Source organism: Gobius niger (genome assembly GCF_951799975.1).
Source record: "Gobius niger genome assembly, chromosome: 22".
Classification (NCBI taxonomy): Eukaryota; Metazoa; Chordata; class Actinopteri; order Gobiiformes; family Gobiidae; genus Gobius; species Gobius niger.
This window is the reverse complement of record NC_136873.1, coordinates 18,247,235-18,274,608: the sequence shown is the minus strand read 5'-3', so window position 1 is coordinate 18,274,608 and position 27,374 is coordinate 18,247,235. Positions and strand designations below refer to the sequence as shown.

The 27,374-nt window shown below is 40.4% G+C and overlaps 2 protein-coding genes across 2 annotated transcripts in view; one reads left to right on the top strand and one right to left on the bottom strand.

Moving 5' to 3' along the window:
- Positions 1–9,306, bottom strand: part of dennd1b (DENN/MADD domain containing 1B) — a 318,027-nt gene extending 308,721 nt beyond the window's left edge. The window contains exons 1-2 of the mRNA XM_079580929.1: positions 8,998–9,306; positions 7,143–7,207 (exon numbers count right to left, since the gene is read on the bottom strand). Coding sequence (XP_079437055.1) covers positions 7,143–7,207; positions 8,998–9,014 — 82 coding nt within the window. The 5' untranslated portion in view covers positions 9,015–9,306. The remainder of the gene's footprint in view (positions 1–7,142; positions 7,208–8,997) is intronic.
- Positions 9,307–20,427: 11,121 nt separating this feature from the next.
- Positions 20,428–27,174, top strand: cUnh1orf53 (chromosome Un C1orf53 homolog). The gene is made up of 3 exons (XM_079580960.1): positions 20,428–20,726; positions 25,113–25,214; positions 27,035–27,174. Exons 1-3 carry the CDS (start codon positions 20,487–20,489, stop codon positions 27,104–27,106), a joined length of 414 nt encoding a protein of 137 aa, XP_079437086.1. The 5' UTR covers positions 20,428–20,486; the 3' UTR covers positions 27,107–27,174.
- The last annotated feature ends 200 nt before the right edge of the window (positions 27,175–27,374 follow it).

The window sequence follows — 27,374 nt, the reverse complement described above, 5'->3', positions numbered from 1 at the left end:
GGGGCCCGCATGTGCTGACGGCGGAGGCTTCTCTTTTGGCCCAAGCCTGTCTGTTATGAGTCACAACACCGCACCAGCCAACTGACAAAGTGAGGATGTCCAAACACGGTGTTCAACTGGTGGGCAGAGGGCCTAAGCGAAGGCACTGAAGTTATGAACGGGTCAGAGTCATGCTGAGCAACATCATCTGTGGTGTTATTGGCCACACAGATGATTGAAGGTCTTTATAATATGCTACAAAAACAGTCTCATTATGCTTTCAGTTTCAGGATACCTTTAACTTGTGACGTAGCAACATAGACTAGGGCTGTGCAATTAATCGAAATTCGATTACGATTACAACAGTAAACGATTACAAAATTAGCATAATCGCAAAAAAAGATTCTATTTTTTTTTTTTCCCCAATTTTTTTTTTTTCAATATATATATTTTTTTGCATTTTTGGCTGGATTTTTGTCTTTTTTTATGGATTTTTGCCACTTTTTTGCTGGATTTTTGTCATTTTTCTGCTGGATTTTTGTAATTTTTTTGCTGGATTTTTGTCACTTTTTTGATGGATTTTTCTAATTTTTTGCAGGATTTTTGTCTTTTTTTTTGCTGGATTTTTGCCTTTTTCTGCTGGATTTTTGTCGCTTTTTTGCTGGATTTTTGTCCTTTTTTTTAGATGGATTTTTGTCTTTTTTTGCTGGATTTCTGTCTTTTTTTTTGATGGATTTTTGTCTTTTTTTGCTGGATTTTTGTCTTTTTTTGCTGGATTTCTGTCTTTTTTTTGCTGGATTTTTGTCTTTTTCTGCTGGATTTTTGTCTTTTTTTTGCTGGTTTTTTGTCTTTTTTTGCTGGATTTGTGTCATTTTTCTGCTGGATTTTTGTCTTTTTTTGCTGGATTTTTGTCACTTTTTTGATGGATTTTTCTAATTTTTTGCTGGATTTTTGTCTTTTTTTTGCTGGATTTTTGTCCTTTTTTTAGATGGATTTTTGTCTTTTTTTGCTGGATTTCTGTCTTTTTTTTTGATGGATTTTTGTCTTTTTCTGCTGGATTTTTGTCTGACATAAAAACAAACGGTGCTGTGTGATGATGTCATCTGCTCAGTTTGCTTGCGCAGGTGTGAGGGCTGGCCAGCAGGGGGCAGGTGTGAAACAGGGACCTCTCTTTAATCGAGGCGTACTTGAAATCATTTGCACTTTTATGACTGTCCAGAAAACATAAAACATCATCACAGTGTTTTGATTAATAAATAAATAAAATAAAGATAGACTTTTTTTTAAAGGCAACAAATAATCGTTTGAATAATCGTGATTTCAATTATGACAAAAATAATCATGATTATTATTTTTTCAATAATCGAGCAGCCCTAACATAGACCATGTAATGTTCCACATCTCGGTTCACCTGGATAAACTAACTGCATGTTTGGGGCATAGACAGCAGCTTTAGAATACGAGAGCAGTGACTGTCACGGAGGACTACCAGAGAAATACATTGTGTTGATCGATTTATTGATTGATTCAGAATGTTTCACTCTATTAATAACTGTGTGTGGTGGAGGTTTTTTGGCAGACAGAGGCACCCTCAGACGAAGAAGGAGCGCTACCAAGAAAGAAACTCACGTGCAATAACTTCTATGCAAAATCCCGTGCAATAACCGGTGTATCAGAGCTACTTCATCGATCACCTGTACACGGACATTTCGATATATCGTACGCTGTTCTCATTTTCATCATTTTTGATTTCTTATAGGGCTGTGCTCGATACCACACACTCATACCTGTCCTCATTAATGTGGTCCCCATACCACAAACTGACACCACTTGACGTGCAGCTCTTTTTTCCGCTGAGAGCAAAGAGCAGCAAACTGGAGAATTCTTCAGTGTAAATACAATATTCCAGAACTGGCTTTATGACAGACTACACTCCCTAAATCTGAGTCTGTGCTGGATTTAACCACAGCTACATGCTGTCTTCATTTTACCGCAGCGCTGGGTCTGGAGTGTTTATAAGACGACAGGCTAATGTTGCTAACTAGCTGCTAGTGGCTAACAGGACAGGCGATTAATAAGTCACTTTACACCCATCGGGAAAACTATCCAGCGACTAAAATTGCAAAATGCAGAGATACAGCATGTCCATGTTGAGCAAAATCTGGCTGCAGCCAAAATAATCACATTTCTGTAGGTAGCTGGCTAAGTTGCTCTAAACTAGGGCAACTTAGGCCGATACCACATGCTTGTACTCATACTCGTACTCATTCATGAGGTCCCGATACCAGAAACCGATACTTTTTGACGTGCGGTGAGTGCACCTACGAGGCGCACCTACGAGGCGCAGCTCTCAGCTGAGGAGAAAAGATAGCAACAAACTGGAGAATTCTTTAGTGGAAATCCAATAATCCACATAGAGCTGACTTTATTACAGACTGCGCTCTCTAAACCAGAGTCTGAGCTGGATTTACCAGAGCTAAATGTTGTTAGAGCTGCAGCGTCTGCAGTGTTTACATCATACAGGCTAACGTTGCTAACTCGCGGCTAGCAGTTTTGGCCATTCTGACGCCGTTTTATGCCCAGGGGTTTATTCATCTGAAAAACTAACCCAGCGACTAAAAAGTCCTCAGAAAATCCAAATTAAAGACATACTGCATGTTTATATTGAGCCAAAATGAGCTGCCACAGAACAATGAAAACGCTGTAGCTACTCGCTAAGTTACTACAAACACACGAGAAAATCTACAGGAGCTGAAGTAAAGACGAAAAGAGACCATTTAAGTAACATCTCAATACTAGTGTTAAATAAAAATACATAAATGAATAAAGCACAGGCATTGGGAGCTTTAGGACATGGGCTTTTCTGTCTATGATGGACAGTGCAATAAAAATAAAAATTATATTGAATGAGAATAAAAATAATTAAATAAATAAATGGCATCAGCACAATTCTAATAAAACTGCTCTTAAATGTGTCGCCTACTTTACTTAAGGAAATGTACATGAGTAAATTTACTAATTTACAAACCGATCTGCTGTGAAAAAAGTAAGAATGTTGAAGAAAATGCCTTGTACTCGTATCGGTATTCGGTATACGCGAGTACTTAAATCCAAGTACTCGTACTCGTATCGGTTTTAGAAAAAGTGGTATTGGTGCATCCCTACTCTAAACACACAGGAAAATCCACATCGTTGTCAAAAGGCTAATGTAAAAAGAGGTCCGTTAGTAGTTGTAATAATAAACCATCTCAATACTATTATTGAATAAAAATAAATGAATACAGCCCAAGTATTGAGTAACTTAGATATGCGCTGCCCTTGAGGAAATTAAAACATACATATCACATTCCATTTCCGGCCTTCTGCTGCATTTTAGATGTATTATTTTAGCAGTTTGCATTGTTTCAGCAATTTACAAAAGTCATTATATTTTAACACTGTAAATGGGACACCAGGTTTTGTGCCTCCCGACCCCCAACTTTCTCTGCTCCGCCTCTGCTTCACCGTCTCTGCACCTTCACCCTCCTCACTCTCCGCAATAAAAACAAAAAATGCTAGTATGTTCACAAATTGTATGTTCAATCCAAGCCGCTGTGAAAAAGTCTGTCTATGCTATGGAAAATGCCTTGTACTCGTATCAGTTTTTGGTATCGGGAAGTACTCAAATCCAAGTACTCGCATCGGTTTTAGAAAAAGTGTCATCTAAAACCGATACACTAAACCCTAACCCTAATATTTTTGTCTTTTTGGGGATTTTTTTATCCTTGTATATAAGAAAACTACTTGTTTGAACATTATCCTATTCTGTAATTGGACATTCTCCTGAGTACTTGCTCGTGTTCTTGAGAGCTGATGTCACAAGCAAATTTCTCTTGTCTTATCTCCAAAATATAGGCCAATGGTGACAAAAGAAATGCACTCACTAAAAAAATATCTTTGCTCATGGTATACCTTTTGTTCTGCACCTTCTTCAAAACCAAGTCTGCAGAGAGGCCCACACAGTCAGGGATTTAAAGCCCAGTGAGGTGTAATACCGTAATTTGGCCAAAACATTATCATTAAAATCCTTCTAAATAAACCAGAACGTCAACAAGATGCAAGCACAACAGGCTCTGAGTGGATTTCTCTTTGGAGAAGTGCACCGGAGCTCAGTCAGTGAATGAAAGAGGAATCGCATCGACCGGGGGAGAAGTGGTTCATTCCTCTTATGGTAAAGCGAAACCAAACACAGTACAAGACCCCCCCCCCCCCCCAGAGAGTTGAGTTATCGGAACAACTTCCTCCCCATTCTAAAGCCAAGCAGGAGCCAGTACAGGTGGGAAGTAATCCTGTAGCTTTATTGCAACGCTCTAATCTTATTCTTATTTTTGAACTAACAGAACTAAATATTTGGGTTGTTCTGTCCGCTGTGTCAGTCTTCAAGTGACAAAAATTCTACGTCGACAAAAGATTATATAGTCCTGCACAACAGAAATTGCAATAACTACAGTGCCTCTCGAAAGTATTCATACACCTTGAACTTTTGCACACTTTGTCATGTTTACAACCCTAAATACAAAGATTTTATTTAGATTTTTTGACTGAACGTTCACACACAAGTAACCGACAACTGGGAAGTGAAAGCAAAATGATACATGATTCTGTTACTTTTCAAAAAATAGAAAAGTGAAAAGTGGGGCTTGCATAAGTATTCAAACAGCATGAATGAATACTTTGTGGAACCCCCTTTTACTGCAATAACAGCAGCAAGTCTTTGGGGTCTGACTCTACAAGGTTTGCACATGTAGAGACTGACATTTTAGCCCATTCATCTTTACAAAACAACTCAAGCTCTGTCACATTAGAAGGAGAGCGTTTGTGAACAGCAGTTTTCAGATCTTTCCACAGATTTTCAATAGGATTTAGGTCAGGACTTTGACTGGGCCATTCTAACACATTAATATGTTATTTTTAAACCATTCCACTGTAGATTTATCTGTGCTTCGGGTCATTGTCCTGCTGGAAGGTGAATCTCGAGAGGCACTGTATATTACACAACATTCCACTTCAGTTATTCATTGCATATTACGACAAATACGTTATTTTTGCGTCATTATTTGGGTCGCTATGTTTTAAGTAAAACCTTCAAGATCCTCAGACATGTTGGAAGAAGAACTCTGCTTCAATAAGCCTGCATGTTGTATTTGACCCGGGGGCAAGACAAAACTCCCCGGCAAAGCCTTAGGGAGCGCAGTCCGGATATTAGCCTAGCTTGGGATCATAGCAAGAGGGAAGTCAGTTATTATGCCACAGGCTGCAGGTTCAGACTCCAAAAATCCAATATCACAACTTGTATCCAAGGACAACTTTGCTACAAGTGATCCATTGGCGCAACACCTCTTAAAAACCCTGGCCAATATGTTTTGACTTATTACTTCGACTTACTTCTGACATTAGATATTGATGTGAAAGTTAGACAGCTGAATTTCCCACATTTATGGAGGCAGACGTGTAGGGGGGACTTCTGACATGTCATTTCCAGCAACAGCAAAGACACTCGACCCAGGCTGCAGTTTGGGGAATGTTTGACCACAGTAGCTGCTGACTCAGGCATGTTCTTTGTTAAATATATAGGTGGGGGTCATAGCTCCAAGTGAGAGTCGGTGACTGGTTGGATGTTAAAGAGGACATGTCAGGCAAAGTGGACTTTTTAAGCTTTAAAACCATAACGTCCCCCTCGCCAAAGCAATACACACAGGTTTGAGAAATCCTGCTTCATTTGGGTGTTTCTTCTTCTGCTAAAGCACTATATCTTTCTGCATTTCATGGAATTTCGTTCTGACCAAATAAACAAATACTTTTTGGATTACTGGATTTGCCATGCGACTAAATATTTTATCAGAAATATCTACAATTATTTCTGAACAAGATTGTGTTCATATTTGTATGCTGAGTCATATTTAAGTGATTGAGCCATTTGCCTTTGTAGTGTGGTCTTAAATATATCTAATCTACCTAAAACACGTGGCATTTGGTAAACACCGTTGGCCTGTTACATCAGAGCTGCGCAGCCTTGCAATTACCCTCGACCTGGAACTGCAAACAGTCATTTCTGAAAGTCAAAAATCCATGGAGATTAGATGGGCTTCGGTGCAGTTTGACCAAACTGGTAATTTAACACAACAGATCATTGGAGAAGTCGCCATTCAGTTCAATATGCCGCTGGTTTGCAAACTTTTCACACCAACACAACTTCAGAAATGATTAGTCAGTTCCAAGCACCTGAACCTGAACCAGGTCGATACTAAGCCATGACTTTAGTCCGAAACAAAGGCTGATCCAAAGGTCCGTTTGGAAAGGTCAGCATCAGTGCTACTTCTGAGTTTACAATCAGTAAAAATACAGCACACGCTGCCTTCAGCTGTCTCTTTACACAAACATCTGCAAACACACTATACTGTACTACAAAAGGGCAAAAAGGATCTTAATTAAAATGTTTGAAAACAGGAGGTATGTACGATTTTGAATGTTTTGACTAAAAAACTGCAAAGTAGGCAACACAGGTGACAGCATATTCAGAGTTCTCTGAATATGAGCTATATTTTGGACAGTTCTTTTATATGAACAAAGGCCAAAGATTTGGCTCCCATCAAAAAGCTATAAAGGCCATCCATTTATAAAGTTCCTCTTAATGAAACACAAACCAAAAGTGAAGAGTTGCCCAAAGCCCGACTGAAGCTGTGAACAACTCCCAAAATGACAACGTGGCAAAAATGACTACTTTCAAAGCAGATAATAGATAACTATTGATCTCTTTAAGAAACATATTTAAACACAGCTACTTTGAAATACTATTTCATCCACATTTTTTATGATATCACCTACCAATACACGTACAAGTATCACTCAAATTTATTTTACAGAATACATTAACAAAATGAAATTCCTATAGAATACACTGATTCAGCTGTTTAGCATATCAATACTGAGACATGCCAGATAAAGTAACATTATTTTAGAATATTGATCATCTGCTCCACTCCTCCACAGAGGCTGAAATGCCCATCACAGCTCAGTGTCATTTTGCTTGTTAATGGATATTGGGACGCAGTATTGTTTTCAGTACACATACACAAGCTTTGGATTACAATGTCACAGCATTACGTCTGAAACATACCACCTACCTTCATTTTCCGATGCAGGACAGGCCACCTGTATGACCAGATCAAATGTCCTCTCTGGTTTCTCCCTGAGGAAAGAAACAGATTATTTGCTGTAAAAATGCTGAGTGAAAGCAATGACAGCGTGAAGTCCACATGCTTTGAATGCCCTTGAACAAATTTCATTACACACGTCCCACATTGTGGGACGTGTGTAATGAAATTTGTAATGAAACATGCACTGTAGATGTCATTTAACGGGAGGAAGGAACTTTTACAGGTTTTCTGGCTTTGAGGATATTCCAGCAGAGTCCAGTGAACAGTTTTTCCCCTCTGCCATCAGACTCACGACCCAATAACTCAGTTACAGACTCATGAATGTAATCTGCTCTATTACACTATACGGTATGTCCACACTTAGATCCGCTACTATCACTTAACACACCTGCACATCTGCAAATACAATCCCGCTGTTGTTCTATGTCAAATTGTTGTCGTCTTTATCATATTTTAGTTTTTATTGATTTATTTCATTTCTTTATGCATGCCCTTACAGCCTTAAGGCGAGACACTGCAGGTGAATAGGGGAAAAATGTATATTTACAGATATCAATTTGAAACTGTTGCTGTAGATCATTGGCATAAATGCAAGAAAAAAATACAATGCAAGTTTTTTCTGTCATTTTATCTTTTCATATAAGAACAAGGTGTTTTATGCCTAAAAATGCCCCAAATTTCCCATCTTTTCGGTGACGAAATCTGAATGATGGATAGAGCTACATTCAAATTTATGGTTTCATTTTATTGATAAATGAGTTGCCAAGACTTTTTCAGAGTGGATTCTGGATTTCTTGTTTAGTTTTAAAATAATCAGTTTTTTAGTGGAAAAATTTGTAAAAATTTAATTTTCGCCTTATTTTTTGACATTCAAAACTCAATAAATGTGGCTCAGGGATTAGATAATAAAAAATCCCTCTGAAAAAATCTTCCAAGTATTGTTCAGTCCAAGGCTGGAAAATGTGAAGTCTATGTCCAGACTGACGTGGACATAGTGTCGCCACAATGACAGAAAAATGTGTTTTGAGAAAAAGGCCCTTGAAATTGCATTCTCCCATATAAGTCTATGGTGGAACATTGAATCAGCGCAATATTTAAACATGTTATTGTGAAGATTAGGTATATTTTCTGTTTCCGGGTGAAAGCTTATATGTTCAGAGACCAATTTGGCCCAAAACCTGAAAATTGAAAAAATTGAGTTTTGCCTGTAGTGTCTCCCCTTAAGTTCTTACAGCTTATTTGCATCTAAAAACTCTGTGTTATACGTTTAATGTTGCACGATCCCTAGACCCTGTTCTCAAACACTGGCAACAAAAACGATTCTGATTCTGATTGTATATTCCAACACCAGGAAAGGACAGAGAACTCCTAACACAACTGAAACTTTTACAGGCTGTATGTCTTTCCCCTGATTGACAATGCAAAAGCAAATAAATAAACACTAATTGATATGCTCTATGTCAGGTTAACTAGAGGCATGCAAACAGACTTCGTGATTGAGCAGTCAGTTCATTCGCAGAAGTCATCTCTGCGTACGTGTCCAGTGCTGGAGCTCCAAGCCCCCACTGCCTTCGCCACAGAACATGTTCCAGGCTAAGTGCTCGCCCGCACGGTTAGCCGCTAAGTGGTGGTCAGCGGCTGCTAGTAGTAGACAGAGAGACAGATTGGCCTCGCAGTTAAATCCACTGCCGGGGGTGGCTCAGATTACGACCAAAACACTGTCCCCGTACTTCACACGTTGAGCCGGAGTCTGGCACACACGCACACGGCGCTAGCACGGCGTGTCAGTGGCGTATTGACACGAGAGGGCTTGTTGACTTACTTGATCCGGCTGTCCATGGTTAGCTACCTCATCTCATACCGACGGTCCGCGCGCTGTCGGCTCGGCTGCTGCTGCTGCTGCTGCTGGTATGTCGGTACGTCCCCCCGCCGTGGCTCCTGGTGTTTATCTGGCACCTGTGAGGGACCGTCGGGGCCACATGTCCGCAGGTCGCGGCGGATGGAGCTGTCTCGGAGCCGCTGAAGAGACTGTCTCCCCCGCGGTACTCTTCAGCACCACCGCGGTCACACGGCACAGGCACGGGCACAGGCAGCAGCGCGGATTTCCCACAACAAACCCAGTCCAGGAAGTGCTGTTGTCAGAGCGGCGTGACGTCAGCACGCCCGAGCTGCGCGCGTCCATGCGGTCCAGTGTTATTTCACTTTGCTTGGAGGATTAACACGTTTCAATCTGGAATGTTCTAGATTTTAAACCCTTATATTCTTCTTTCAGAATTAAATGGATAAAAAGATATTTACTGAATCCAAATTCTCTATGGATTTTTTTAATTTTTTTTTTTTTTTATGTGTTAAAGCCACACCGCGTAGAATTTTACCCAATAAATAAAATTGAAATACAGGCATTTATTTTATGACAGATATTTTCATCATTGAAAAATATATCATAAATGTACAAACATTGATGAGCATCACCTCTCCTAAGATGTGACTGTAAACTTTACCGGGAGTGGGTACGTCTCCAGCTCGTCTCCATGGAGATGTGACGAAAGGCAGTGGAATTTGAAATTTAAATAGGTTATTTTCACATCCAAATCCATTCTTTGATTACACACTCCAGTAATAGCATTTTCAGTGTTGAGCTGGTCATTAGGAGCAGGTTTTTTTTGCCGGCAACAGTTAAGTCCAAAATGTTACGCTGTATACCTTTAAGGTGCAACTATCAGATTGAAAAATGTCCCGTTAAACGTTCTAATTTTCACAAACAGTAATTATTATCTTGATCTCTAGTTTATAAACACAATTTTTCACCTCACAAGTGCTGTATACGGAATAATATGGACATCTGCTTCAAGCACAAATCACTTTTCTTACAAAAATGGGTTAACAATGGTAAAATTTATGTACATCAATTGTTTAACAAACCCGGCAGAACGTATTTTTAGGATGAATTCTTGCATGTGTATAATTTCACAGTGTTACCAAAGGAATACTGATGTCAATATGTTCACAATCCTACTGTAGATTCATCCCGAGAGTTATATGTTGATAACTCTGACCCCGTTATAAGTGTCAAAACAAATAACAAACGTATTTGAGAGCTCATCATAAGAGACTCCGTAATAAAACCAGCATCTGTATTTGTATGGGACAATTTATTTAATGATATTGAATGGAACTCGGTGTTGCCAATAAGATCCGTGACGTATGCCTCAAGATTTTGCATATGCTACCCTAACAGTGTTTAAATGTTGACATTCTTTGCTCATTTTGTCATGGTATTGAAGAATCGATTAGCCATCTTATCTGAGAAAGTTCTTACACACAAGTATTTTGGAAAGACATCAGTGTGTTTGTGAATAGAAAACAACTCAACGATGTGTTTGGCCTTGATGAGGCAAAGAGAAGAGGAACACTACCCCATACATACATACATACATACATACATACATACATACATACATACATACATACATACATACATACATACATACATACATACATACATACATACATACATACATACATACATACATACATACATACATGTTTTAGTGGTAGGGGAAAGCCTGGAATTGTGTCTTCTATGTCAAATTGCTGGTTCAAAGGCCATTTTCTCCAACGTTTTATTAACATTTTGGTCACAACATCTTCAACTAAAATAGCACCTAGTTAAGGTTTGAAGTGTCGTTTTGTCAATATCGAACTCCTAGTCAAGATACAAATGCTTTATTATTGAATCTACAGTATTTTCCCCCAAAAATGTCTGAGTTTACAGTATACTTTTTTTTTAAAGGAAAAAAATAGGTATAGCACCTTTAAGACAAGGTTTTTAGAAAAATTCCAACGTTTCAGTTTCCAGTGGGACTCCCTCCTCAGGGCAGGTCTTCGTGACAGGCCCCACTCCCTGGGCTGTGGTGTGGACGGTGAACTTCCCCAGACATGGCCTAAACCTACACCGTGTCCAAGGCACAACAGCCGGAACTTGAGTCTTCCACGTCTGTACGTGGCCGAGCACACTCATCTCTCATAAATGGCCTCCTTCATAAAGAGTGGCCTTGAGGAAGCTTTCTGGGTGGAATGTGAAACGTTGGCATCTCTCTAAAAACTCCAGTCCAGTAGTTTTGTTTATTAAACCTATTGGACTGAATTAACTCTCATTTTCTGACGAAGGATTTCATGAAAAAACAAGGCCTTTTATCCCTAAAATCTTACATCTCTGTATTTTTGGAAACAAAACCTGTAAAATGGATAGAGCCAAGTTTAAATGAATGTGTTTATTTTGTTGACATACTAGATACATAGATCATAGCATAACTAACAACTGAAAAACATGCTTCATGTACAAACAGAGCAGAAGAAAGAATGTGCTTTACTTTACTTTGAGTAAAGTATAGTTTCTATTTAAATATCACTTATCAACTGATACAGATTACTGTTTAAAGCAGGGATGTCCAAACTTTTTTCATGGGGGGCCGCATACTGAAGCAAACTGAAGGGCCATAGTTCGGTGGTAAGTGCCACGAAACCTTGGACTGGCAGAGGTTTAAATTGTGCCCCACACCTTTATTTAAGCTTAAAACCTTCATGCCAGCTCTGTCTCACAATAAAATATTAGTTGTTAGGGTAGAATTATTACTTTTCAAATAAAAAGGACAATCTCTGAAGATGTGTACCGATTCAGTGACAAGGCTGAGGGAGACCAAATATGGGTCGGAGGGCCGCATTTGGCCCCTGGGCCGCACTTTGGACACCCCTGGTTTAAAGGGGGTTTACATAGTTTAAAAATGTTAAAACTAAGTGTTTTCCTCCCCCTACATGTTCCAGCCATGTCCTAATGTGTAGAATGGGCTCAGACCTTACGTTACTTCGGGTCTGAAGTGCCGTCATGCACGAGCTTAATATAGAAGGTGCAGTTACACGTATGGCCTGAGGTGGCAGTACTGAGTATAAAATGGCCAACTTGCGTCTAGCCCCTTTAGCATTTGCATCTTGACCTTAATATTGACATGAACCTATAATTGGAAGAATCTTGGGATTCGAAGGTCAAGAAGGACTTGGGTCAGGCTTGGAATTGGAAAGAGAAAACATTGTGAAGTACGTGATGTGGTGTTTGTTGGAGCTATTTGAAGTACTGCCACAGTGTCATAAAATGCATTTTGAGAAAAGTTGATTTACAAATTTCATATTGATCCTTGGAGAATCCCTGCAATACTTAAACATTGATTTTTTTTCCATATGAACATTTATATTAAGAGAGAAAACTGACCCCAAACCTGAAAATTCAAAGTGAATAAGTAAGTGAGTGCTTTATATGCCATTGTGCAAGTGTTCAGGTGTTAGTCCTGATCCAACCTGACCAGGATGTTCTTGGAGGTCGGAGAAACCGCAGCACCCGGAAGAAACCTGGCTGCCTTCCGCCTCCTCTGATCCTGTTTCAAAGCATGGTGTCCTGCACTGGTCAGCTCCACCTCCTCCTTCCTCCTGCGCAGCTCCCTCCGCTCCACAACAGTCTTTCACCATCTTCTGGGAAGAGCTTAGCAGTTCATCTAAAGTTAAAGTGATGTCTCTAAATGTATTTTTCCCAGATATTAACATTCAGCAATAATGACAGTTCCATTTTCCTAACAGTGCATCCGCTGTTTGCCACAGAATCATCAGCAGGCTGTTTTTTCCCAGTGTCGCCTGCTGACAAAATCATTTCATTTGTCAAATTCTCTGGGGATATATTTGTGGCAATATTGATCTTTTATGACAAATATGAAAGTCTCTCTGTATTAATTCTGATTGCACGCGCGGCGCTTGTATGTAAATGCGATGTGTAGTCAGCGCTTGTCCCGTGGTAAATTGAAACCATGCTTAGATGTAGCTCTCCGGAGAGGGGTCTGGATGGGAGCCAGACTTCTGCGGGCTGAATGGAGGTAATTAAGTGGCAGCAGACTGGGGCCTGCTGTTTCAGGCATCTGTATGAAATCATAATAATAACGCTAAAGAAAAAAAAGACACAAAGAGGGAAGTGACACAGGCGGCGCACATTACAGGCCTGGATGCAGCTGGGAACCAATGCAGTTTAGAATTTCAGGGAAGTGCAGTGGATAGATTTGCACATAACGGGAAATAGCTTATCATGTTTACCCAGGGGCTTCAGGTGGTACTTGGGGTCATCTGCATTTTAAAAATAACTCAATGGGTGCTTTTAAAGTGATCGTCTGTAAGTTGAAATGTTTTAAAACTTTCACAGATCGCATAAGATTGACCGCCTGTAAGTGATACTCAATCATGTGTTTTTTTAGGTCCCGCCCTTTGCTGATTTGAGCAACTAATCAGAATCCCTGGTGCCATAACTGTGACCAATGAGACGATCTTTCCTGTGAACCGGCCAATCAGGGGTGAAGGGATTATTTACTGTAGACCATTCCCAAAGTGGGGTCCGGGGACCCTTAGGGGGCCTCAGAGGCACTTCAGAGGGCCTTTACAGGTTGTCCACACCATTTATATAAAAATCAATCGGTTTGAAATGATCTTTATATATTTCTGTTTAATTATTATAGTACGTATTCAGCCCATAATCACTAGTGCAAATGTTTATGTAAAATAATAAGACATTTATGATGAAAAGCATTAGAAGAGTGAATTCATACTGATGGGGGGCATAGTGGGATTTTTTGACCGATAAATGGGGCCGGGATCTGCTGGACTTTGGGAAGGGCTGTGGACAATTCGCGTCCTCATTTTTCAATCTTACAGACTATCCCTTTAATGCTTGTAGAACCGCATGTAATAAAACCTGACTCATTTTCTATTTTCTAATACGATGTAATGTGAGGTAACATTTAATGACCATTACACACTATTAAAGCATTTGTTACTCATTTAAAAGCATCTCAATACTGATTACTTTATAGTTCAGTCTGTGAATAAGGTTAGTCTTTAAACCCTAAACTGAACCATCTCTGACCAATTTTTACCCATTTCTCAGATTTGGACTCAAAGGGTATTTTCTCAAAACACCTTTTTAATCAAAATGTGAGGAAATAGGTTTCTTAAGCCGTCCTTTAACAATAAATGTAAACCCCTTTTCATCACAAATTGACTATTTGGGTTGACTGCACACATTATCAGCAAGTCACACATTTTTCACAAATTGCCATTTTTACAACATACTTTTATGGGGCAGAAAGAATGCTACCCTACAAAAAGAAATAAATGTCAGGCCTTGAACCAGATGGAGCACATGTCACTGTACGACCTGTTACAACTGTGGAAATGTCTTGATGATGATGATGAATGAAGAGTTTAATAATACATTACTAACGGCTTGATAGTGTAGTGATCGATTTTATTACAAAATGTGGCACATTTTTGTGAAATGTGGTTAATACAGTTAATACAGACCACTCTGCCTTTAGCTTTGTTGTGTTTGTAGACCCTTTGTTGGCCAAGTTTAGCCCTGAACTGATCTTTACCTCGGCCTGGCTGGACAATATTATAGGAGGAGGTATTTTGAGGCTCAAATATTTGTAAGGTGGTGCCGCTCACTGTGGAGTGATTCTTCTCTCAGCACCACTCATGTCACCATGACCTCTCTTATCAAATAAAGCTCCTCCTGAACAACAGCACATGCAGTGCGTGTCTGGAAACCTGCGTAAATGGCAGATGTATTTTGGATTTCGACTCTGTCCCAGCCTAAGTTTGTGTAAGAGCTGTCAGTGCGATGTCATCCTGGCGTTGGCGTTGTGTGTGTTCCGTACACTGACATAAACCACCGTGTGTCACTCGCACACTAGTCCCCTGAGTCAAAACAGTGACTGGTTTATTGGCCCAGATTGGCAGCAATGTTTCCATCAGTCAGACCCAGGGCAACGGCGTGTCACTTTTTTGTAACAAATGGATAAATATTGCAGTTCTGTTTGTTCTTCAGTCAGTTATTGAAATCTCAAGAACATATTTAAAGTGCTCAAGGGTAGCACTAATAATCCTGATACAAAAACAAGCATTGAAGCTATCGCATTGTGATCCACATTATATAAAAATAAATGAACGGTCACATATCGCCTTACCTGCTTTAGGCACTCAAAAGCTGCTTTTCCACATGCAGGCGCGTGTCAGCCGCTTTGTCGAGCTTTTCCAAAACAAAGGCCAGGGCTAAACCGGTCTGACCAGGTATAGGTTTTGGGACCGACGAGAAAGTGGACTGTCCTCACTACTGACAAATAGTTCATAGGATTTAATATTTCGGTAATACTTTACATTACGGGCCGGTAAGTCCGTGGTACTTATAGTAGTAATTACTAGCAATGACAGTGGTACTTCCAGTGTAATTACAGGATAATTACTGGGTTATAATTGTGTGTCATAATTACTGGTCATTAGGATAGGGGCTAGGGAGACACAGAGTTACCACTGTATCTCTCATTACTAAGAGACACAGTGGTAACTCTTAGTAATGAAGGCCATACTTCTATGTACTTTGGTACTTTAAATGATAGTTTCTCATAGTTTCAGTGATACATCTATGGTACTTATTGGTAATTCAAGAATACTACAGCAGCAATTCATAAGTAGTAAATGTGGTACTTCTACAAACAGATGTAATTTCTAGGATTGTGTGACTATAAAACAACATAAAACAGCATGAGGGAAAACAAGAAGTACAACCTTCATTACTAAGAGTTACCACTGTATCTAGAAGTACATAACTTGTAATTCTCACTATAGTATCCTTTAAGTACCACAATAAGTGCCTAGAATTACCACTGTAAACACCACCAAAAGTACCACTGTAAGAACCACAATAACTACCTAGAATTACCAGTGTAAATACCACTGTAATTACCACTGTAATTACCACTAAGTACCAAGGACTTACTGGCCCGTAATGTAAAGTGTTACCAATATTTCATACCGCTGTTCTAAAAGGGGATTTTGCCGATATTAGCATTCAGCTGATATTAGCATTTAGCGTAACATTTGCATGTAGCTTACCTTCACAGTTGTATTTAGCGGTTTCTTTTCTGTTTTACTCCAGCTTGGCTCCTCTGAATGATTCCACAACCTCCACCCCAAGGCAGCATTTGTCCACATTTGTTCTCATCGCGGCTCTAAAAGCTTTTAATGACGATCTGTACGGCGTGCTCCTCTGAGGGGGCGCCGCCCATAACAAATGCAGGTGTGTATGTGTGGTGGAAACAGAGTTGTCTGCCGAGACATCATAGACTTAGTGCACAATCAGTCCGAGTTGCAGGGACGTTGTGGAGACTGGACACCACAACTCTCCTCCGGTCAGATAGGCCCTCAGTGAACGATCTTGTTACATCCCGTTCCTATTCTCCGCCGAGTCCTTTCTCACAGCCACTGCCCGGAACATTAAACTTATTAAAACACTCACTATAAGAATAAATGAGGGTCAACAACCTACCATGAGCAGTTTGTCATCCAGCGCTCCGTTAGCTAGCGCCCCGTTGTGTGTGTTGATGCGTCATTTGTGGGATGGTGTTGACCTCACGGTGTCCGTCAGGAGACACTTGCCGGCTCGCATTAGCGATCAGTGGATCAGGCAGAAGCAGAGGCTCTCGGCGCTGGATAACCTTGGACATGCTCATTAATGTCCATTCATCAAAGCAACACACCAAGCGCTTTTACAACAGAGCCGAGGTGGACACTGCGGGCAAGTGTGGCTTCATCTTCGAGACAATACTTTAGGCAACTGCGGCCCTTCCTTCTACTCAGCAAGGTCTTAGGTTCAATTCCCCGACCTTTCAGTGCGTGGGTTTCCTCATCAACTTCGTACAATCAATGAGGACCATCGCCAGAGCTATTAAGAAATCTAAATCCATACTTTATTTTTCACGGTCAAATAGAGCCATGAACGGTGTGTTGCTTGGAGCGCCCTCTGCTGGTCGTCCCTTCCATCCCCTCCTCATTTGCTTCCTCCCAAATGTCTTCATCATTCCGCACTGCAAAGTCACTGAAATAGCATTTAGAAATGAAAGAATAGGCTACAACAAAGCAACAATTCAAGTATTTCTATTTCGAGATGGGAATATCGAAAGTATCGACATATCAACTTTTGGTGTGGGTATGCCCGTCACTCATCGTTGTGAGTTACAGCGGGCCCACTGCAGCTCACGAGCCGCTGTTTCCCCCAAACAAAATCTGATCATGTACATGGGTTATGCATGGAGACCCCACTGTACACAAGAGTCAGCATGAATAAAGCATAGGCTGCATAAATACAGTCGTCTCTGTCTCTTTAATATTTCAGCACACAGGTCTGGGTTATTGACAGCCGCTGGTCTATACCGCTCCCTGTACGGTTAACTCCAGCGTGGTGCAGTATTACTCACGTACTTTTCAGGCCTACTCGAGTACTACAACTGCGGCTCAACAACACCGCCCACCATCATAGTTTTTGCCTTCAACTTTTAGACATGTTTTGCTACTTACTCTTGACTACAGAATGTTTTAATGAAAGAAAAATAGCAAATACTTGCATGTGCTTCTGTCACTTTTGAAGTTTTAAATTATTGGGAACATTTTCTAATTTGCCAATATTTAAATCTATACTGTAACCTCTGAACCCCCGCATGAACTGAGCACATTTTCCGCCAAATTTTCCCAAAAATTCTTGAAAAAAGCGTCAAAACAGGGACAAAAACAAGGCGTAATTGTGAATGAAAATGTGCCAAAAAACCCATCAAACAGGCAACAAAAAACAAAAACAAACAGGTGACGACAACACATCAAAACACGACCAACAAGTGACAACAGTGCGGCGACAATGCAAGGAAAAATCTTCGATCTGTTTTGTGGGTCTTAGCTTTCAAATGAGGCGGTACACAATAGGCTGTAAGCTCCGATCAATAAGCTTTTAGATTTCGGTCGATTGAACAGGAGAAAATTTGCTTGGTTAAAGGAACAGGCCACTAAAAAAACATGTACAATAGGCCAGGGTGAATGAGAGTGTGTTTGAGAGTGCGCATGGGGGACTGAGATATGTTCTTACCTGAGCTTGGACGAGTTGATGTGTACCTGTCTTTATGCGTGCGCTCAGTCACACAAAAACACTGAACATTCAGCCTCTCCTCCTCTCCTCTATGGGACCAAACAGGAGTGAAGTTAGAAGTGACCGAACTCTTCCACATTTTCCCTATTTAAACTTTGAATATGGTTACAGGAGCCTTTACACCATCCCAGTCTAGTTACACAAAATTAAACATGTCGATTTTCTAAGTGGATAAAAAGGGGAACTATATTGTGAGGCGTAATAACACTTTAGGAGCACTTCGACATCTGCGCAGAGAATTCTATAGGAGTTTTTACACTACCCTTGATACATTGTACCAAACTAAATTTAGTACAATGTAGATATTAAAGTTTTTACAAAGCTCATGACATTGTTGTAAAGTGATACTGATATTACTTACTTTATTCTTCATAATGATTACATGTATACGTTTTTATGGTACTTTATTTTCAAACTCTTACACTGAACACTGAAACAGTCACTCAGTATCAGAGGTGGGCAGTACTCTGGTACATTTCCTCAAGTACATGTAGCTTTTTGAAGTAACTGTACTTTAACAAGTCGTGTTTTTCATACAGTACTTTTTACTTCTGCTTGACTAATATTAAAATGTAGTATCTGTTTCTTTCGTTAGTAAGTTTGTAGGTAAAGACACATCCAGTTAGTAACTCTTGACACTGTGAGTCAATCTTAAAGTGACAAATCTTCATTTTGACGTAAAATAGATTAATTTGTTGTTTTGTCACTTAAATCTTCACAAGGATTTCATTTGAATGTTTTTTATAGTATTTCCTTTGAAAATCTAATTTCGTGTTTTGTTTCTCATAATTTCTGTCAAACTGTTCATGAGACTTATTACAGTTTTGTTCTTTTAGTAAGACAGAAGGTTTAGTTTACCTGCTTTACCAGCTTCACTTCCTGTGATCTTCCTCAGAAGTGTCACCTGGTGGACCTGGTCTGCACCTTTTACAAAGATGAATCAGACTTTTACTCAAACAGTTACTCAGTTACTCACAGTGCTCAAGTTACATCAGTTTCTCCAGGTACTTTTCACTTTTACTTGAGTAATTATTTGAGCCACTACTTTTTACTTGTAGCTACTTGAGTAAAATGACTTTAAAGCAGGGGCGGACTGGCCATGTGTCCATTCTGGAGCACAGAAGGGCCACTGGCTCTAGGGCCACCGGTCTCGCCTTAACCGAGCTTTACCCAAATCTAAAAGCTAAAAAGAAAAGCATCAAAATAGCGTCAAAAAAGAGGATGAAAATAAAATAAAAATGTGCCGGAAAAGCAACACAAAAAGTGACGAAAAATGTGATGAAAAGTCAACAAAAACACGACAACAAAGCGAGGAAAAAAGCACAACAAAAGCACAACAAAAAATGATAGGAAAAAAGGGACAAAACGCAATAATAAATGATAGAAAAAAGTGACAAAACACAGCAAAAAATGATAGAAAAAAGTGACAAAAAAGCAATAAAAAATGATAGAAAAAAGTGACAAAAACGCAATAAAAAATGATAGAAAAAAGTGACAAAACACAGCAAAAAATGATAGAAAAAAGTGACAAAAAACAGCAAAAAAAGATAGAAAAAAGTGACAAAAAAGCAATAAAAAATGATAGAAAAAAGTGACAAAAACGCAATAATAAATGATAGAAAAAAGTGACAAAACACAGCAAAAAATGATAGAAAAAAGTGACAAAACGCAATAAAAAAAGATAGAAAAAAGTGACAAAAAAGCAATAAAAAATGATAGAAAAAAGTGACAAAAACACAACAAAAAATGATAGAAAAAAGTGACAAAAACGCAAAGTAATGAAAAAAACAACAACAATATAACAAAATCACTTTTCCAGGTCATAGCTTTCAAATGAGCCGCTACATTGCTGCTCTCCAGTCGATAAGCTTTTAGATTTGGGTAAAGCCGAACTAGAGAAAATGCTCTCCATTAAGGCGGGTGGTTGGGCCAGGCTGGTCAGAGTCCAGGGCTGTTTTTCAGTCCCAGTCTGCCCCTGCTTTAAAGCAACGTTTCTCTTGCTTAAGTAACTGACCTCTGAGCGTTTTAAAGACACATAAGCCTGACCTGACTGCGCTTCACAACAGCAGAGGCGCTGTGTGGGACTCTGATCACGTGACTCGGACACATAGGAAGTGGCTGTGTGTCTGAAGACAGCGAAGGGTCGTGAGGACTGATCAGCATGGGGCAAACCGCTGGACAGTAAGTGGCTGTGCGTAAAATGAGCGGTCGGCACAGACACCGTGACGCGTAACTGACCCAAAGTGGACATGCGCCTCCAGAAGCTCCACTGCAGGGTGTTTATGATCTCCATATCGGCGCGGTGTCGTGTCCGGGTCAATGCACGAGTTGCTACGATGTCATTACGGGAGCTGTCGGATCGGAGGAGCGGGGACGGGAGAGACGCGGACACGAGCTGCGGCCAGGGATCACCGCAGGACACCGGGACCGGGAGCTCCGTGACAGAGGAGGATCTGACCATTCACCGGGTCCACAAAGAGGCGTGTGAGGTGAGAGGAGGGCAGCCTATGAGGGGACACTGCTCCCTATACTCCAACTTCAGCTCTTTATGTCTAAGTTTCATTGAGGAGGGAAGAGTAACGTTACTTTTAAATATTTTTACTTAAGTAGAATAGGACCTGAGTACTGTGAGTAACTGAGTAGCTGTTTGAGTAAAAGCAGAGCCGTGGGAAGATATTATAGTTAGGGGGTGCTGAGAGACAAAATTTACCCCCAAAACGCTTTTTCTGCGCATATTTCCTATTTATTAACCTCTTACCTTCCGCCTTAACCGAGCGCAGTTTCTCCAGTTCGGCTTTACCCAAATCTAACAAGTCTAACCTGGCGCTTACAGCATATTAGAGCAGAGTAACGCCTCATAGTCAAGACATACAAAACACATTCCTTTCCTCACATTGCTGTCTCGTTGTTGTCACTTTTTCCCATTCTTTGTCATCTCATATTAGCCAGAGTTTGACGCATTTTTGTTGTTTTTTGTCACATTTTTGTTTATTTTTTGTCACATTTTTACTTTATTTTTTTCACATTTTTTATTGTTTTTTTGTCACATTTTTATTGTTTTTTGTCACTTTTTTGTCGTGTTTTTTTTTTTGGTCACATTTTTTATTGTTTTTTGTCACATTTTTGTCGCTTCTTTTTTTCTTTTTCTTTTTTACACTTTTTCCAATAAGCTTTTACATTTGGGTAAAACCAAACTGGAGAGAAAGTGCTCTGTTCAGGTGGAAGGTAAGAGGTTAATATTGCTTGCTGTTCCCAAACTATCGCCCAGGGGGTGCTGCAGGCCCCTCAGCACCCTGGGTTCCCAAGGCCTTGAGTAAAAGTCTGATTCATGTTTCAGTTTGACATAAATAATGAGAAAATTGTAATATTTTCAAATTATGAAGAGTTAAAATCGTACAAATTGAGTACAAATGTAGCCATGTAATTGTAATTCTCTACATCTGGAGTATTTAGTCAGGTCCGGTTCTAGAAAGACAAAGACAGGAGGATCACATGGAGATCTGCCTCTGTCTCCATGATCTTTGAACTGATTCAGTGCAGACAGTGCCACGGTGTGGGAAAGGGCCTCTGCTAACATTTTGAAGACTTGGACAGAGCCGTGGGAAGATATTTTGGTTAGGGGGTGCTGGGGGACAAAATTTACACTTTGTGCATATTTCCTATTTATTAATATGGCCTGCAATTCCCACACCGCGGGAAGCCAGGTAATAATACCAGGAGTAGTTCGAAATCCGCGCAGTAATCTTCACTTTACTGTGCGGATGCCAAATTACTCCCAGTATTATTACGCCTTACAATATAGTCCCCCCTTTTATCCGCTTAGAAAATCCACATTGTTTAATTTTGTGTAATTATACTTTGTAGTGGAACACTTCACGTAACCATATTTAAATAGGGAAAACATGGAAGAGCTTGGTAGCTTCTATCTTGACCTGTTTTGGAGCTATAGAGGAGAGAGGGAGAGGCTAAATGCTAACGCCGTCTGTGCTGTGTTTACGTGACTGAAGGCACGGGTGAAGACCAGACAGGTCCTAAAGAACTCGTCAAAGCTAAGGTAAGAACATATCTCAGTATGTAAAACCGGTGGCCTATTCCTTTAATGAATGGACTTCACGCTCGACCGGAAATAACATGACAAAGAAGTGCCGATCCGTGACAAAAAAAAGGCAAAAGTGGGCTGGGCAGAATACGTCCACAGCAATGTAATGTTCAGGCAAATATAATGTCCAGACAGAGTAATGTCTGCCAGCTTACACTATGGCCTTATTCCATAAATACTGCACAAAACTGATGCTTCTGGTGCTTAATGAAACATAGAAATGTAAATGAATTCAAATCATATCCTCTATATAATTTGCATATAATTATCAGTCATTGTAAGAGCTCTTTAATGACAAAGGATTAGTATATAACAGATCGACTTCAGTTATTATGCATGTTTTAGTTGCATACAAAGGGAGCGCTGTATGGTTTAGTGGGGAAGTGAGTGGTAAGTGCCAGTTTGTGTTGTACACCTTTAACGTGGACAGATCAGTTAAGCACTCCGAACATCTCCCCTGACACTGGAGTTCCTGCGTAACCTGACGGTGATGGCTTCTGTCAGCTCCACCACAGTGCTGCTCCTCCCTGCTGCTCCTGTCGGCCTCCGCGGCTGCGCCCATCGCCCCCCACGTCGGGCAGGACAGAGGCGGGCGGGGGCAGGTGTCATACGCTGGACCGTCCTGCAGGAAATATTGGGCCGTTTTTTAGTTTTGTGAGGTCCGGGCAGAGCTCTGTCTGAGGGGTTTACCCGAACTCTACAACTATGTGATTCCTGCAGGAGGCTCGATGACAAATATCAGAACACTTTGAACTGTAATTCCCTGTAATTTGATGCATTTTAGATGAACTAATTACACTGCAACCTAATTCTGAAAATACATATATTCAAAATGAGACGTTATTTGTTGAGCGTGTATGAATTTCTCCCTCTTGTGTCACCGATGAAACAAATGAAATCAACTTTATTTTCATACAAATATAATATGATCAAATCAATCATCAGGAATAATAGAAACAAAAACCTGTTATATGTGCTTTAGGCGTATGACAGAGGGAGAGGGGGCGGAGCTCAGCTACAGCAAGAGTGAGTTTAGTGAAGAGGGGAGTTTATGCTTTAAATAAGCATATTTTAATAAATCAACCCAGAAATATATTATACAAGTACATAATACGCCTTGCCTCTTACAGTTTGCTCTTTAATCCTGGCGCTAGAGCCTGACCATTACATCCGGGAGATGGACAGTGTTTATTTCACAGTGGGAGAAATAGTCCAGTCCTGGGAGCGCTTAAGGCGAGACACTGCAGGTGAAGAGGGAAAAATTTTAAATTTACAGATATCAATTTGAAACTGTTGCTGTAGATCACTGGCATAAATGTGAGAAAAAAATACATTAAAAGTCTTCAGTCATTTTATGTTTTCGTATAGAAACAAGGTGTTTTATGCCAAAAAATGCCCCAAATTTCCCATCTTTTTGGCGACGAGATCTGAATAATGGATAGAGCTACATTCAAATCTATGGTTTCATTTTATTGATAAATGAGTTACCAAGACGTTTTCAGAGCGGATTTTATAATAATAATAATAATAATAATAATAATAATAATACATTTTATTTGTCGGCGCCTTTCAAAACACCCAAGGTCACCTTACATGAGCTACAATGATAAAAGCATAACAAAATAAAACACATCAAAGTAAGTAGCTAACTTTAAATAGGTGGGTTTTGAGACGCGATTTAAAAAGGGGCAGTGAGGTCAGTTCAGCGGGGAGTGAGTTCCAAAGGTTTGGGGCTGAGCGGCTAAAAGCTCGAGCACCCATGGTGGCTAAGTGGGCAGTAGGTACAGACAGCTGAGGATATCTTGTTTAGTTTTAAAATATGCTTTTTTTTTTGGTTGAAAAATTAGTAAAAATTTAATTTTCACCTTATTTTTTGACATTCAAAACTCAATAAATCAGGCTAGGAATTAGATATTAAAGAGTCCCTCTGAAAAAAAATTCAAAACATTGTTCATTCCAAGGATGGGAAATCTGAAGTCTTTAATCTATAGGGAAACATTGAATCAGCGCAATATTTAGACATGTCATTGTGAAGATTAGGTATATATTTTTTTTTTTCCAGGTGAAAGTTTATATGTTCAGAGACCAATTTGGGCCCCAAACCTGAAAACTGAAAAAAATGTAGTTTTCCCTGTAGTGTCTCCCCTTAATAAGATGCACGAGGCTGCACTATGTTAATGTGAGGAAGAGGAGAGCCAAGAGGCAGCACTCGTAGTCAGCCGACCCCTTGTTGTCTAAGTGACCGACGACGGCACTGGTGCACGAGTCCGACTTGTCCTGAGCCACACTGTTGTAGAAGAAGATCGGGCCTCAAGCCATTCTTACAGATTATCACTTTAAAGCAGCTGCTATATGACAGGATGGCACTGACCAGGCTGACGGCTCTGTTCGACTTAAGGTGCTCTTTATCAGTCATCATACATCAACTGTAAAAGGATTCAGATATTGTGCATGTTTTGGGGTGAATGAGGGAAGCGGAGGAAGCCCTTTCAGACACACAGACAGCACGGGTATTCAGGCTCACTGCTCAGGTAAACACATATATATAGACAAAAACAGCAACACGGTGATTTAATTAAACATTATAGGTTACTCCGTCTACATCTGTTTCCGCGGCGCAGAGGTCAGCGCCTCCTCTTTGTTCCCTGACCCGATGCAATCTGTTTGCTGGATGCGGCGGTCCAGGCCCTTTCTGACTCGGCGCTCGGGTGTGCGCGCGTCCTCTGGTGTGTTTTTAATGAAATAATAAGGTGCGCTTTGTTTTGCGTTTGCCCAGGCTCATCAGCAGATGTACGTTGACCCCGGGAGCGGATACAAGGTGTTCACGGAGTATGCCCACCGCCGGAGGGGGACGTGCTGTGGCAGTGCCTGCAGACATGTAAGCAGCAGATTGTGGTGTGTTCACTGCGCCGCACCTGACCTCAGCCGCGCCGCGTTCAAGAGCAGCCTGTTGTTTTAAGTTAAGGAAGCTGGCTGAAACACATGGTCAGGGGCGGCTGAGGGAAAAAAGAATCAAATGCACAACACGTTCTCTATTGATTTGAATATAAGGCATTATCTGTAAAAATCACCAAAATGTTTATTTGTGGCTTTGAAATCAGAATAATGGATCCAGCCAGGTTTAGATTTGTGAGGATTTTTTTCCACTTTTTTTCTTGTTGTTTTTGAATAAAGTACTCATTATTGGGATCTGTCAAAAAAACAAAATATATATATATAAAAAAAAAAAAGTGAAATCAAAGTAAATCAGGCAGGAATGAGTTTCAGGAATTACCTTTCTGTGTGGAGTTTGCATGTTCTCCCCGTGTCTGTGTAGGTTTCCTCCGGGTACTCGGGTTTCCCCTACCACTAAAAACACGTACAATAGGCCAAGATGAATGAGAGGGTGTTTGAGAGTGCCGATGGGGGACGATGGAGGGAAATTAGCCCAAGGCTACAATCCGGTGTTTACATGCATCATGTATGTTCATTAACATGGACTGTCCCGACCAAATGAACCAATAAATAAATCCTTTAATCCCTCAAATATACAGGTAAATACTCTCAAACTCATTAGCTTTACAGTCAGGACAAATAGTTTTACTTTGACCATAATGCGATAAACGTACTGTAGTTTAAGTCCGAGCTTTTCTTTAAATAAAATGATGAAGTACCCCCTGCTAAGCTCTTGCGTACTCCCATGGGGTCCTGTACCCCTGGTTGAGAAACCCTGCTCTAGTGGCTAAAGGGACTATGTGGAAGTTGTCATTTTTACACTCGCTACTGCCCCCTCAGGTCTAACGTGTAACTGCAGCTTCTATATTAAGCTCGTGCATGACGGCACTCAGACTGAATGAAGTTTTGCAGGGTTTTCGAGGCGGTTGTGGTGAACAGGTCTGAGCTCATTCTACACATTAGGACATTACTGGAACATGTAGAAAATACGTACATCATTTTTAGAATAGTCCCTTTAAAGCTGCTACACACATGGCCTGGCTCTGACAATTTGCCGAATGTCTCTCCCTCCCATCAGCCGCCTTTCTTCTGGAACTTTTCTGCCTCAAGGAAACAATCAATTACTGCAAATTAAAAGTGCTCCAAGGACTATGGTTACTTCAAAAAGTGACTCAAGTACATGTAAATCAGTTAATACAACCTGCCTCTGGTGTGAGCTGAAGAGAAGTGGACATAGGTGTGGAACATGTCCATTCTTGAATATGCACGAATTGTCTTTGGCAGCCCTCTTAGTCTTTTGGATGAAATTACTTTAAGTTTTAGTAACATTCTAGTCAGATGAAAACTCAACTTTTAGTCTGTCTTCAAAAGTAATTCAGTATTAGTATTTCAACAAATCATTTCGATTGTAAAAGTCTATTGAAAATAAGCAATGACAATTTACTGACAGTCGAGTTGCACCACAAAAGGCCTTTACAGTGCAATCCGGAGTACCCCAGGGGAGTGTGATTGCCCCAACTCTGTTTATATTATTTTTAAATGACCTATTGACTGTTTTAGCTCTGTGTTTTTGCTCCAAAGTATTAATTCCAGCATCATATGCAGACAACACAATAATCACAATTGGAAAAACGTCGCCATTGTTTCATTATCGTCTTTAAGAAAAGGTGGTTATAGTTTCCATTGTGAAGGGCCTCGTGACCACAGCTGTACGTTCCTACTCCAGATGTCTGATCCCCCTTTTGGTTTTGCTTTTGTCCCCAGTGCCCGTTCGCCCAAGTCAACGTGAAGGACCCGTCCATGAAGAGGCGCTTCAACTCCCTCTTCTACGTGTAGCGCCCGTGCACCGCCGCCGCCACGTGACTCCTGCCCGTCAAGAGCACATGCATATTTTTAGTACTGTACCAAATGATGAAATCTGTGCAGCATCCGCGCAACAAGCACCTCCCGCGACTCCAAACCAATGGCTCTGCACAAGCCTTTTCTCTTTTTCGCCTTGAGCTGCAGCTTTCGTCTTTAAGAGCATTAAACATGGCGTGGACCGATTCTCTGATGCATTTATCCAGGGTTGTGGGAGTATGGAGATGAAAACTGGGAGCATTTT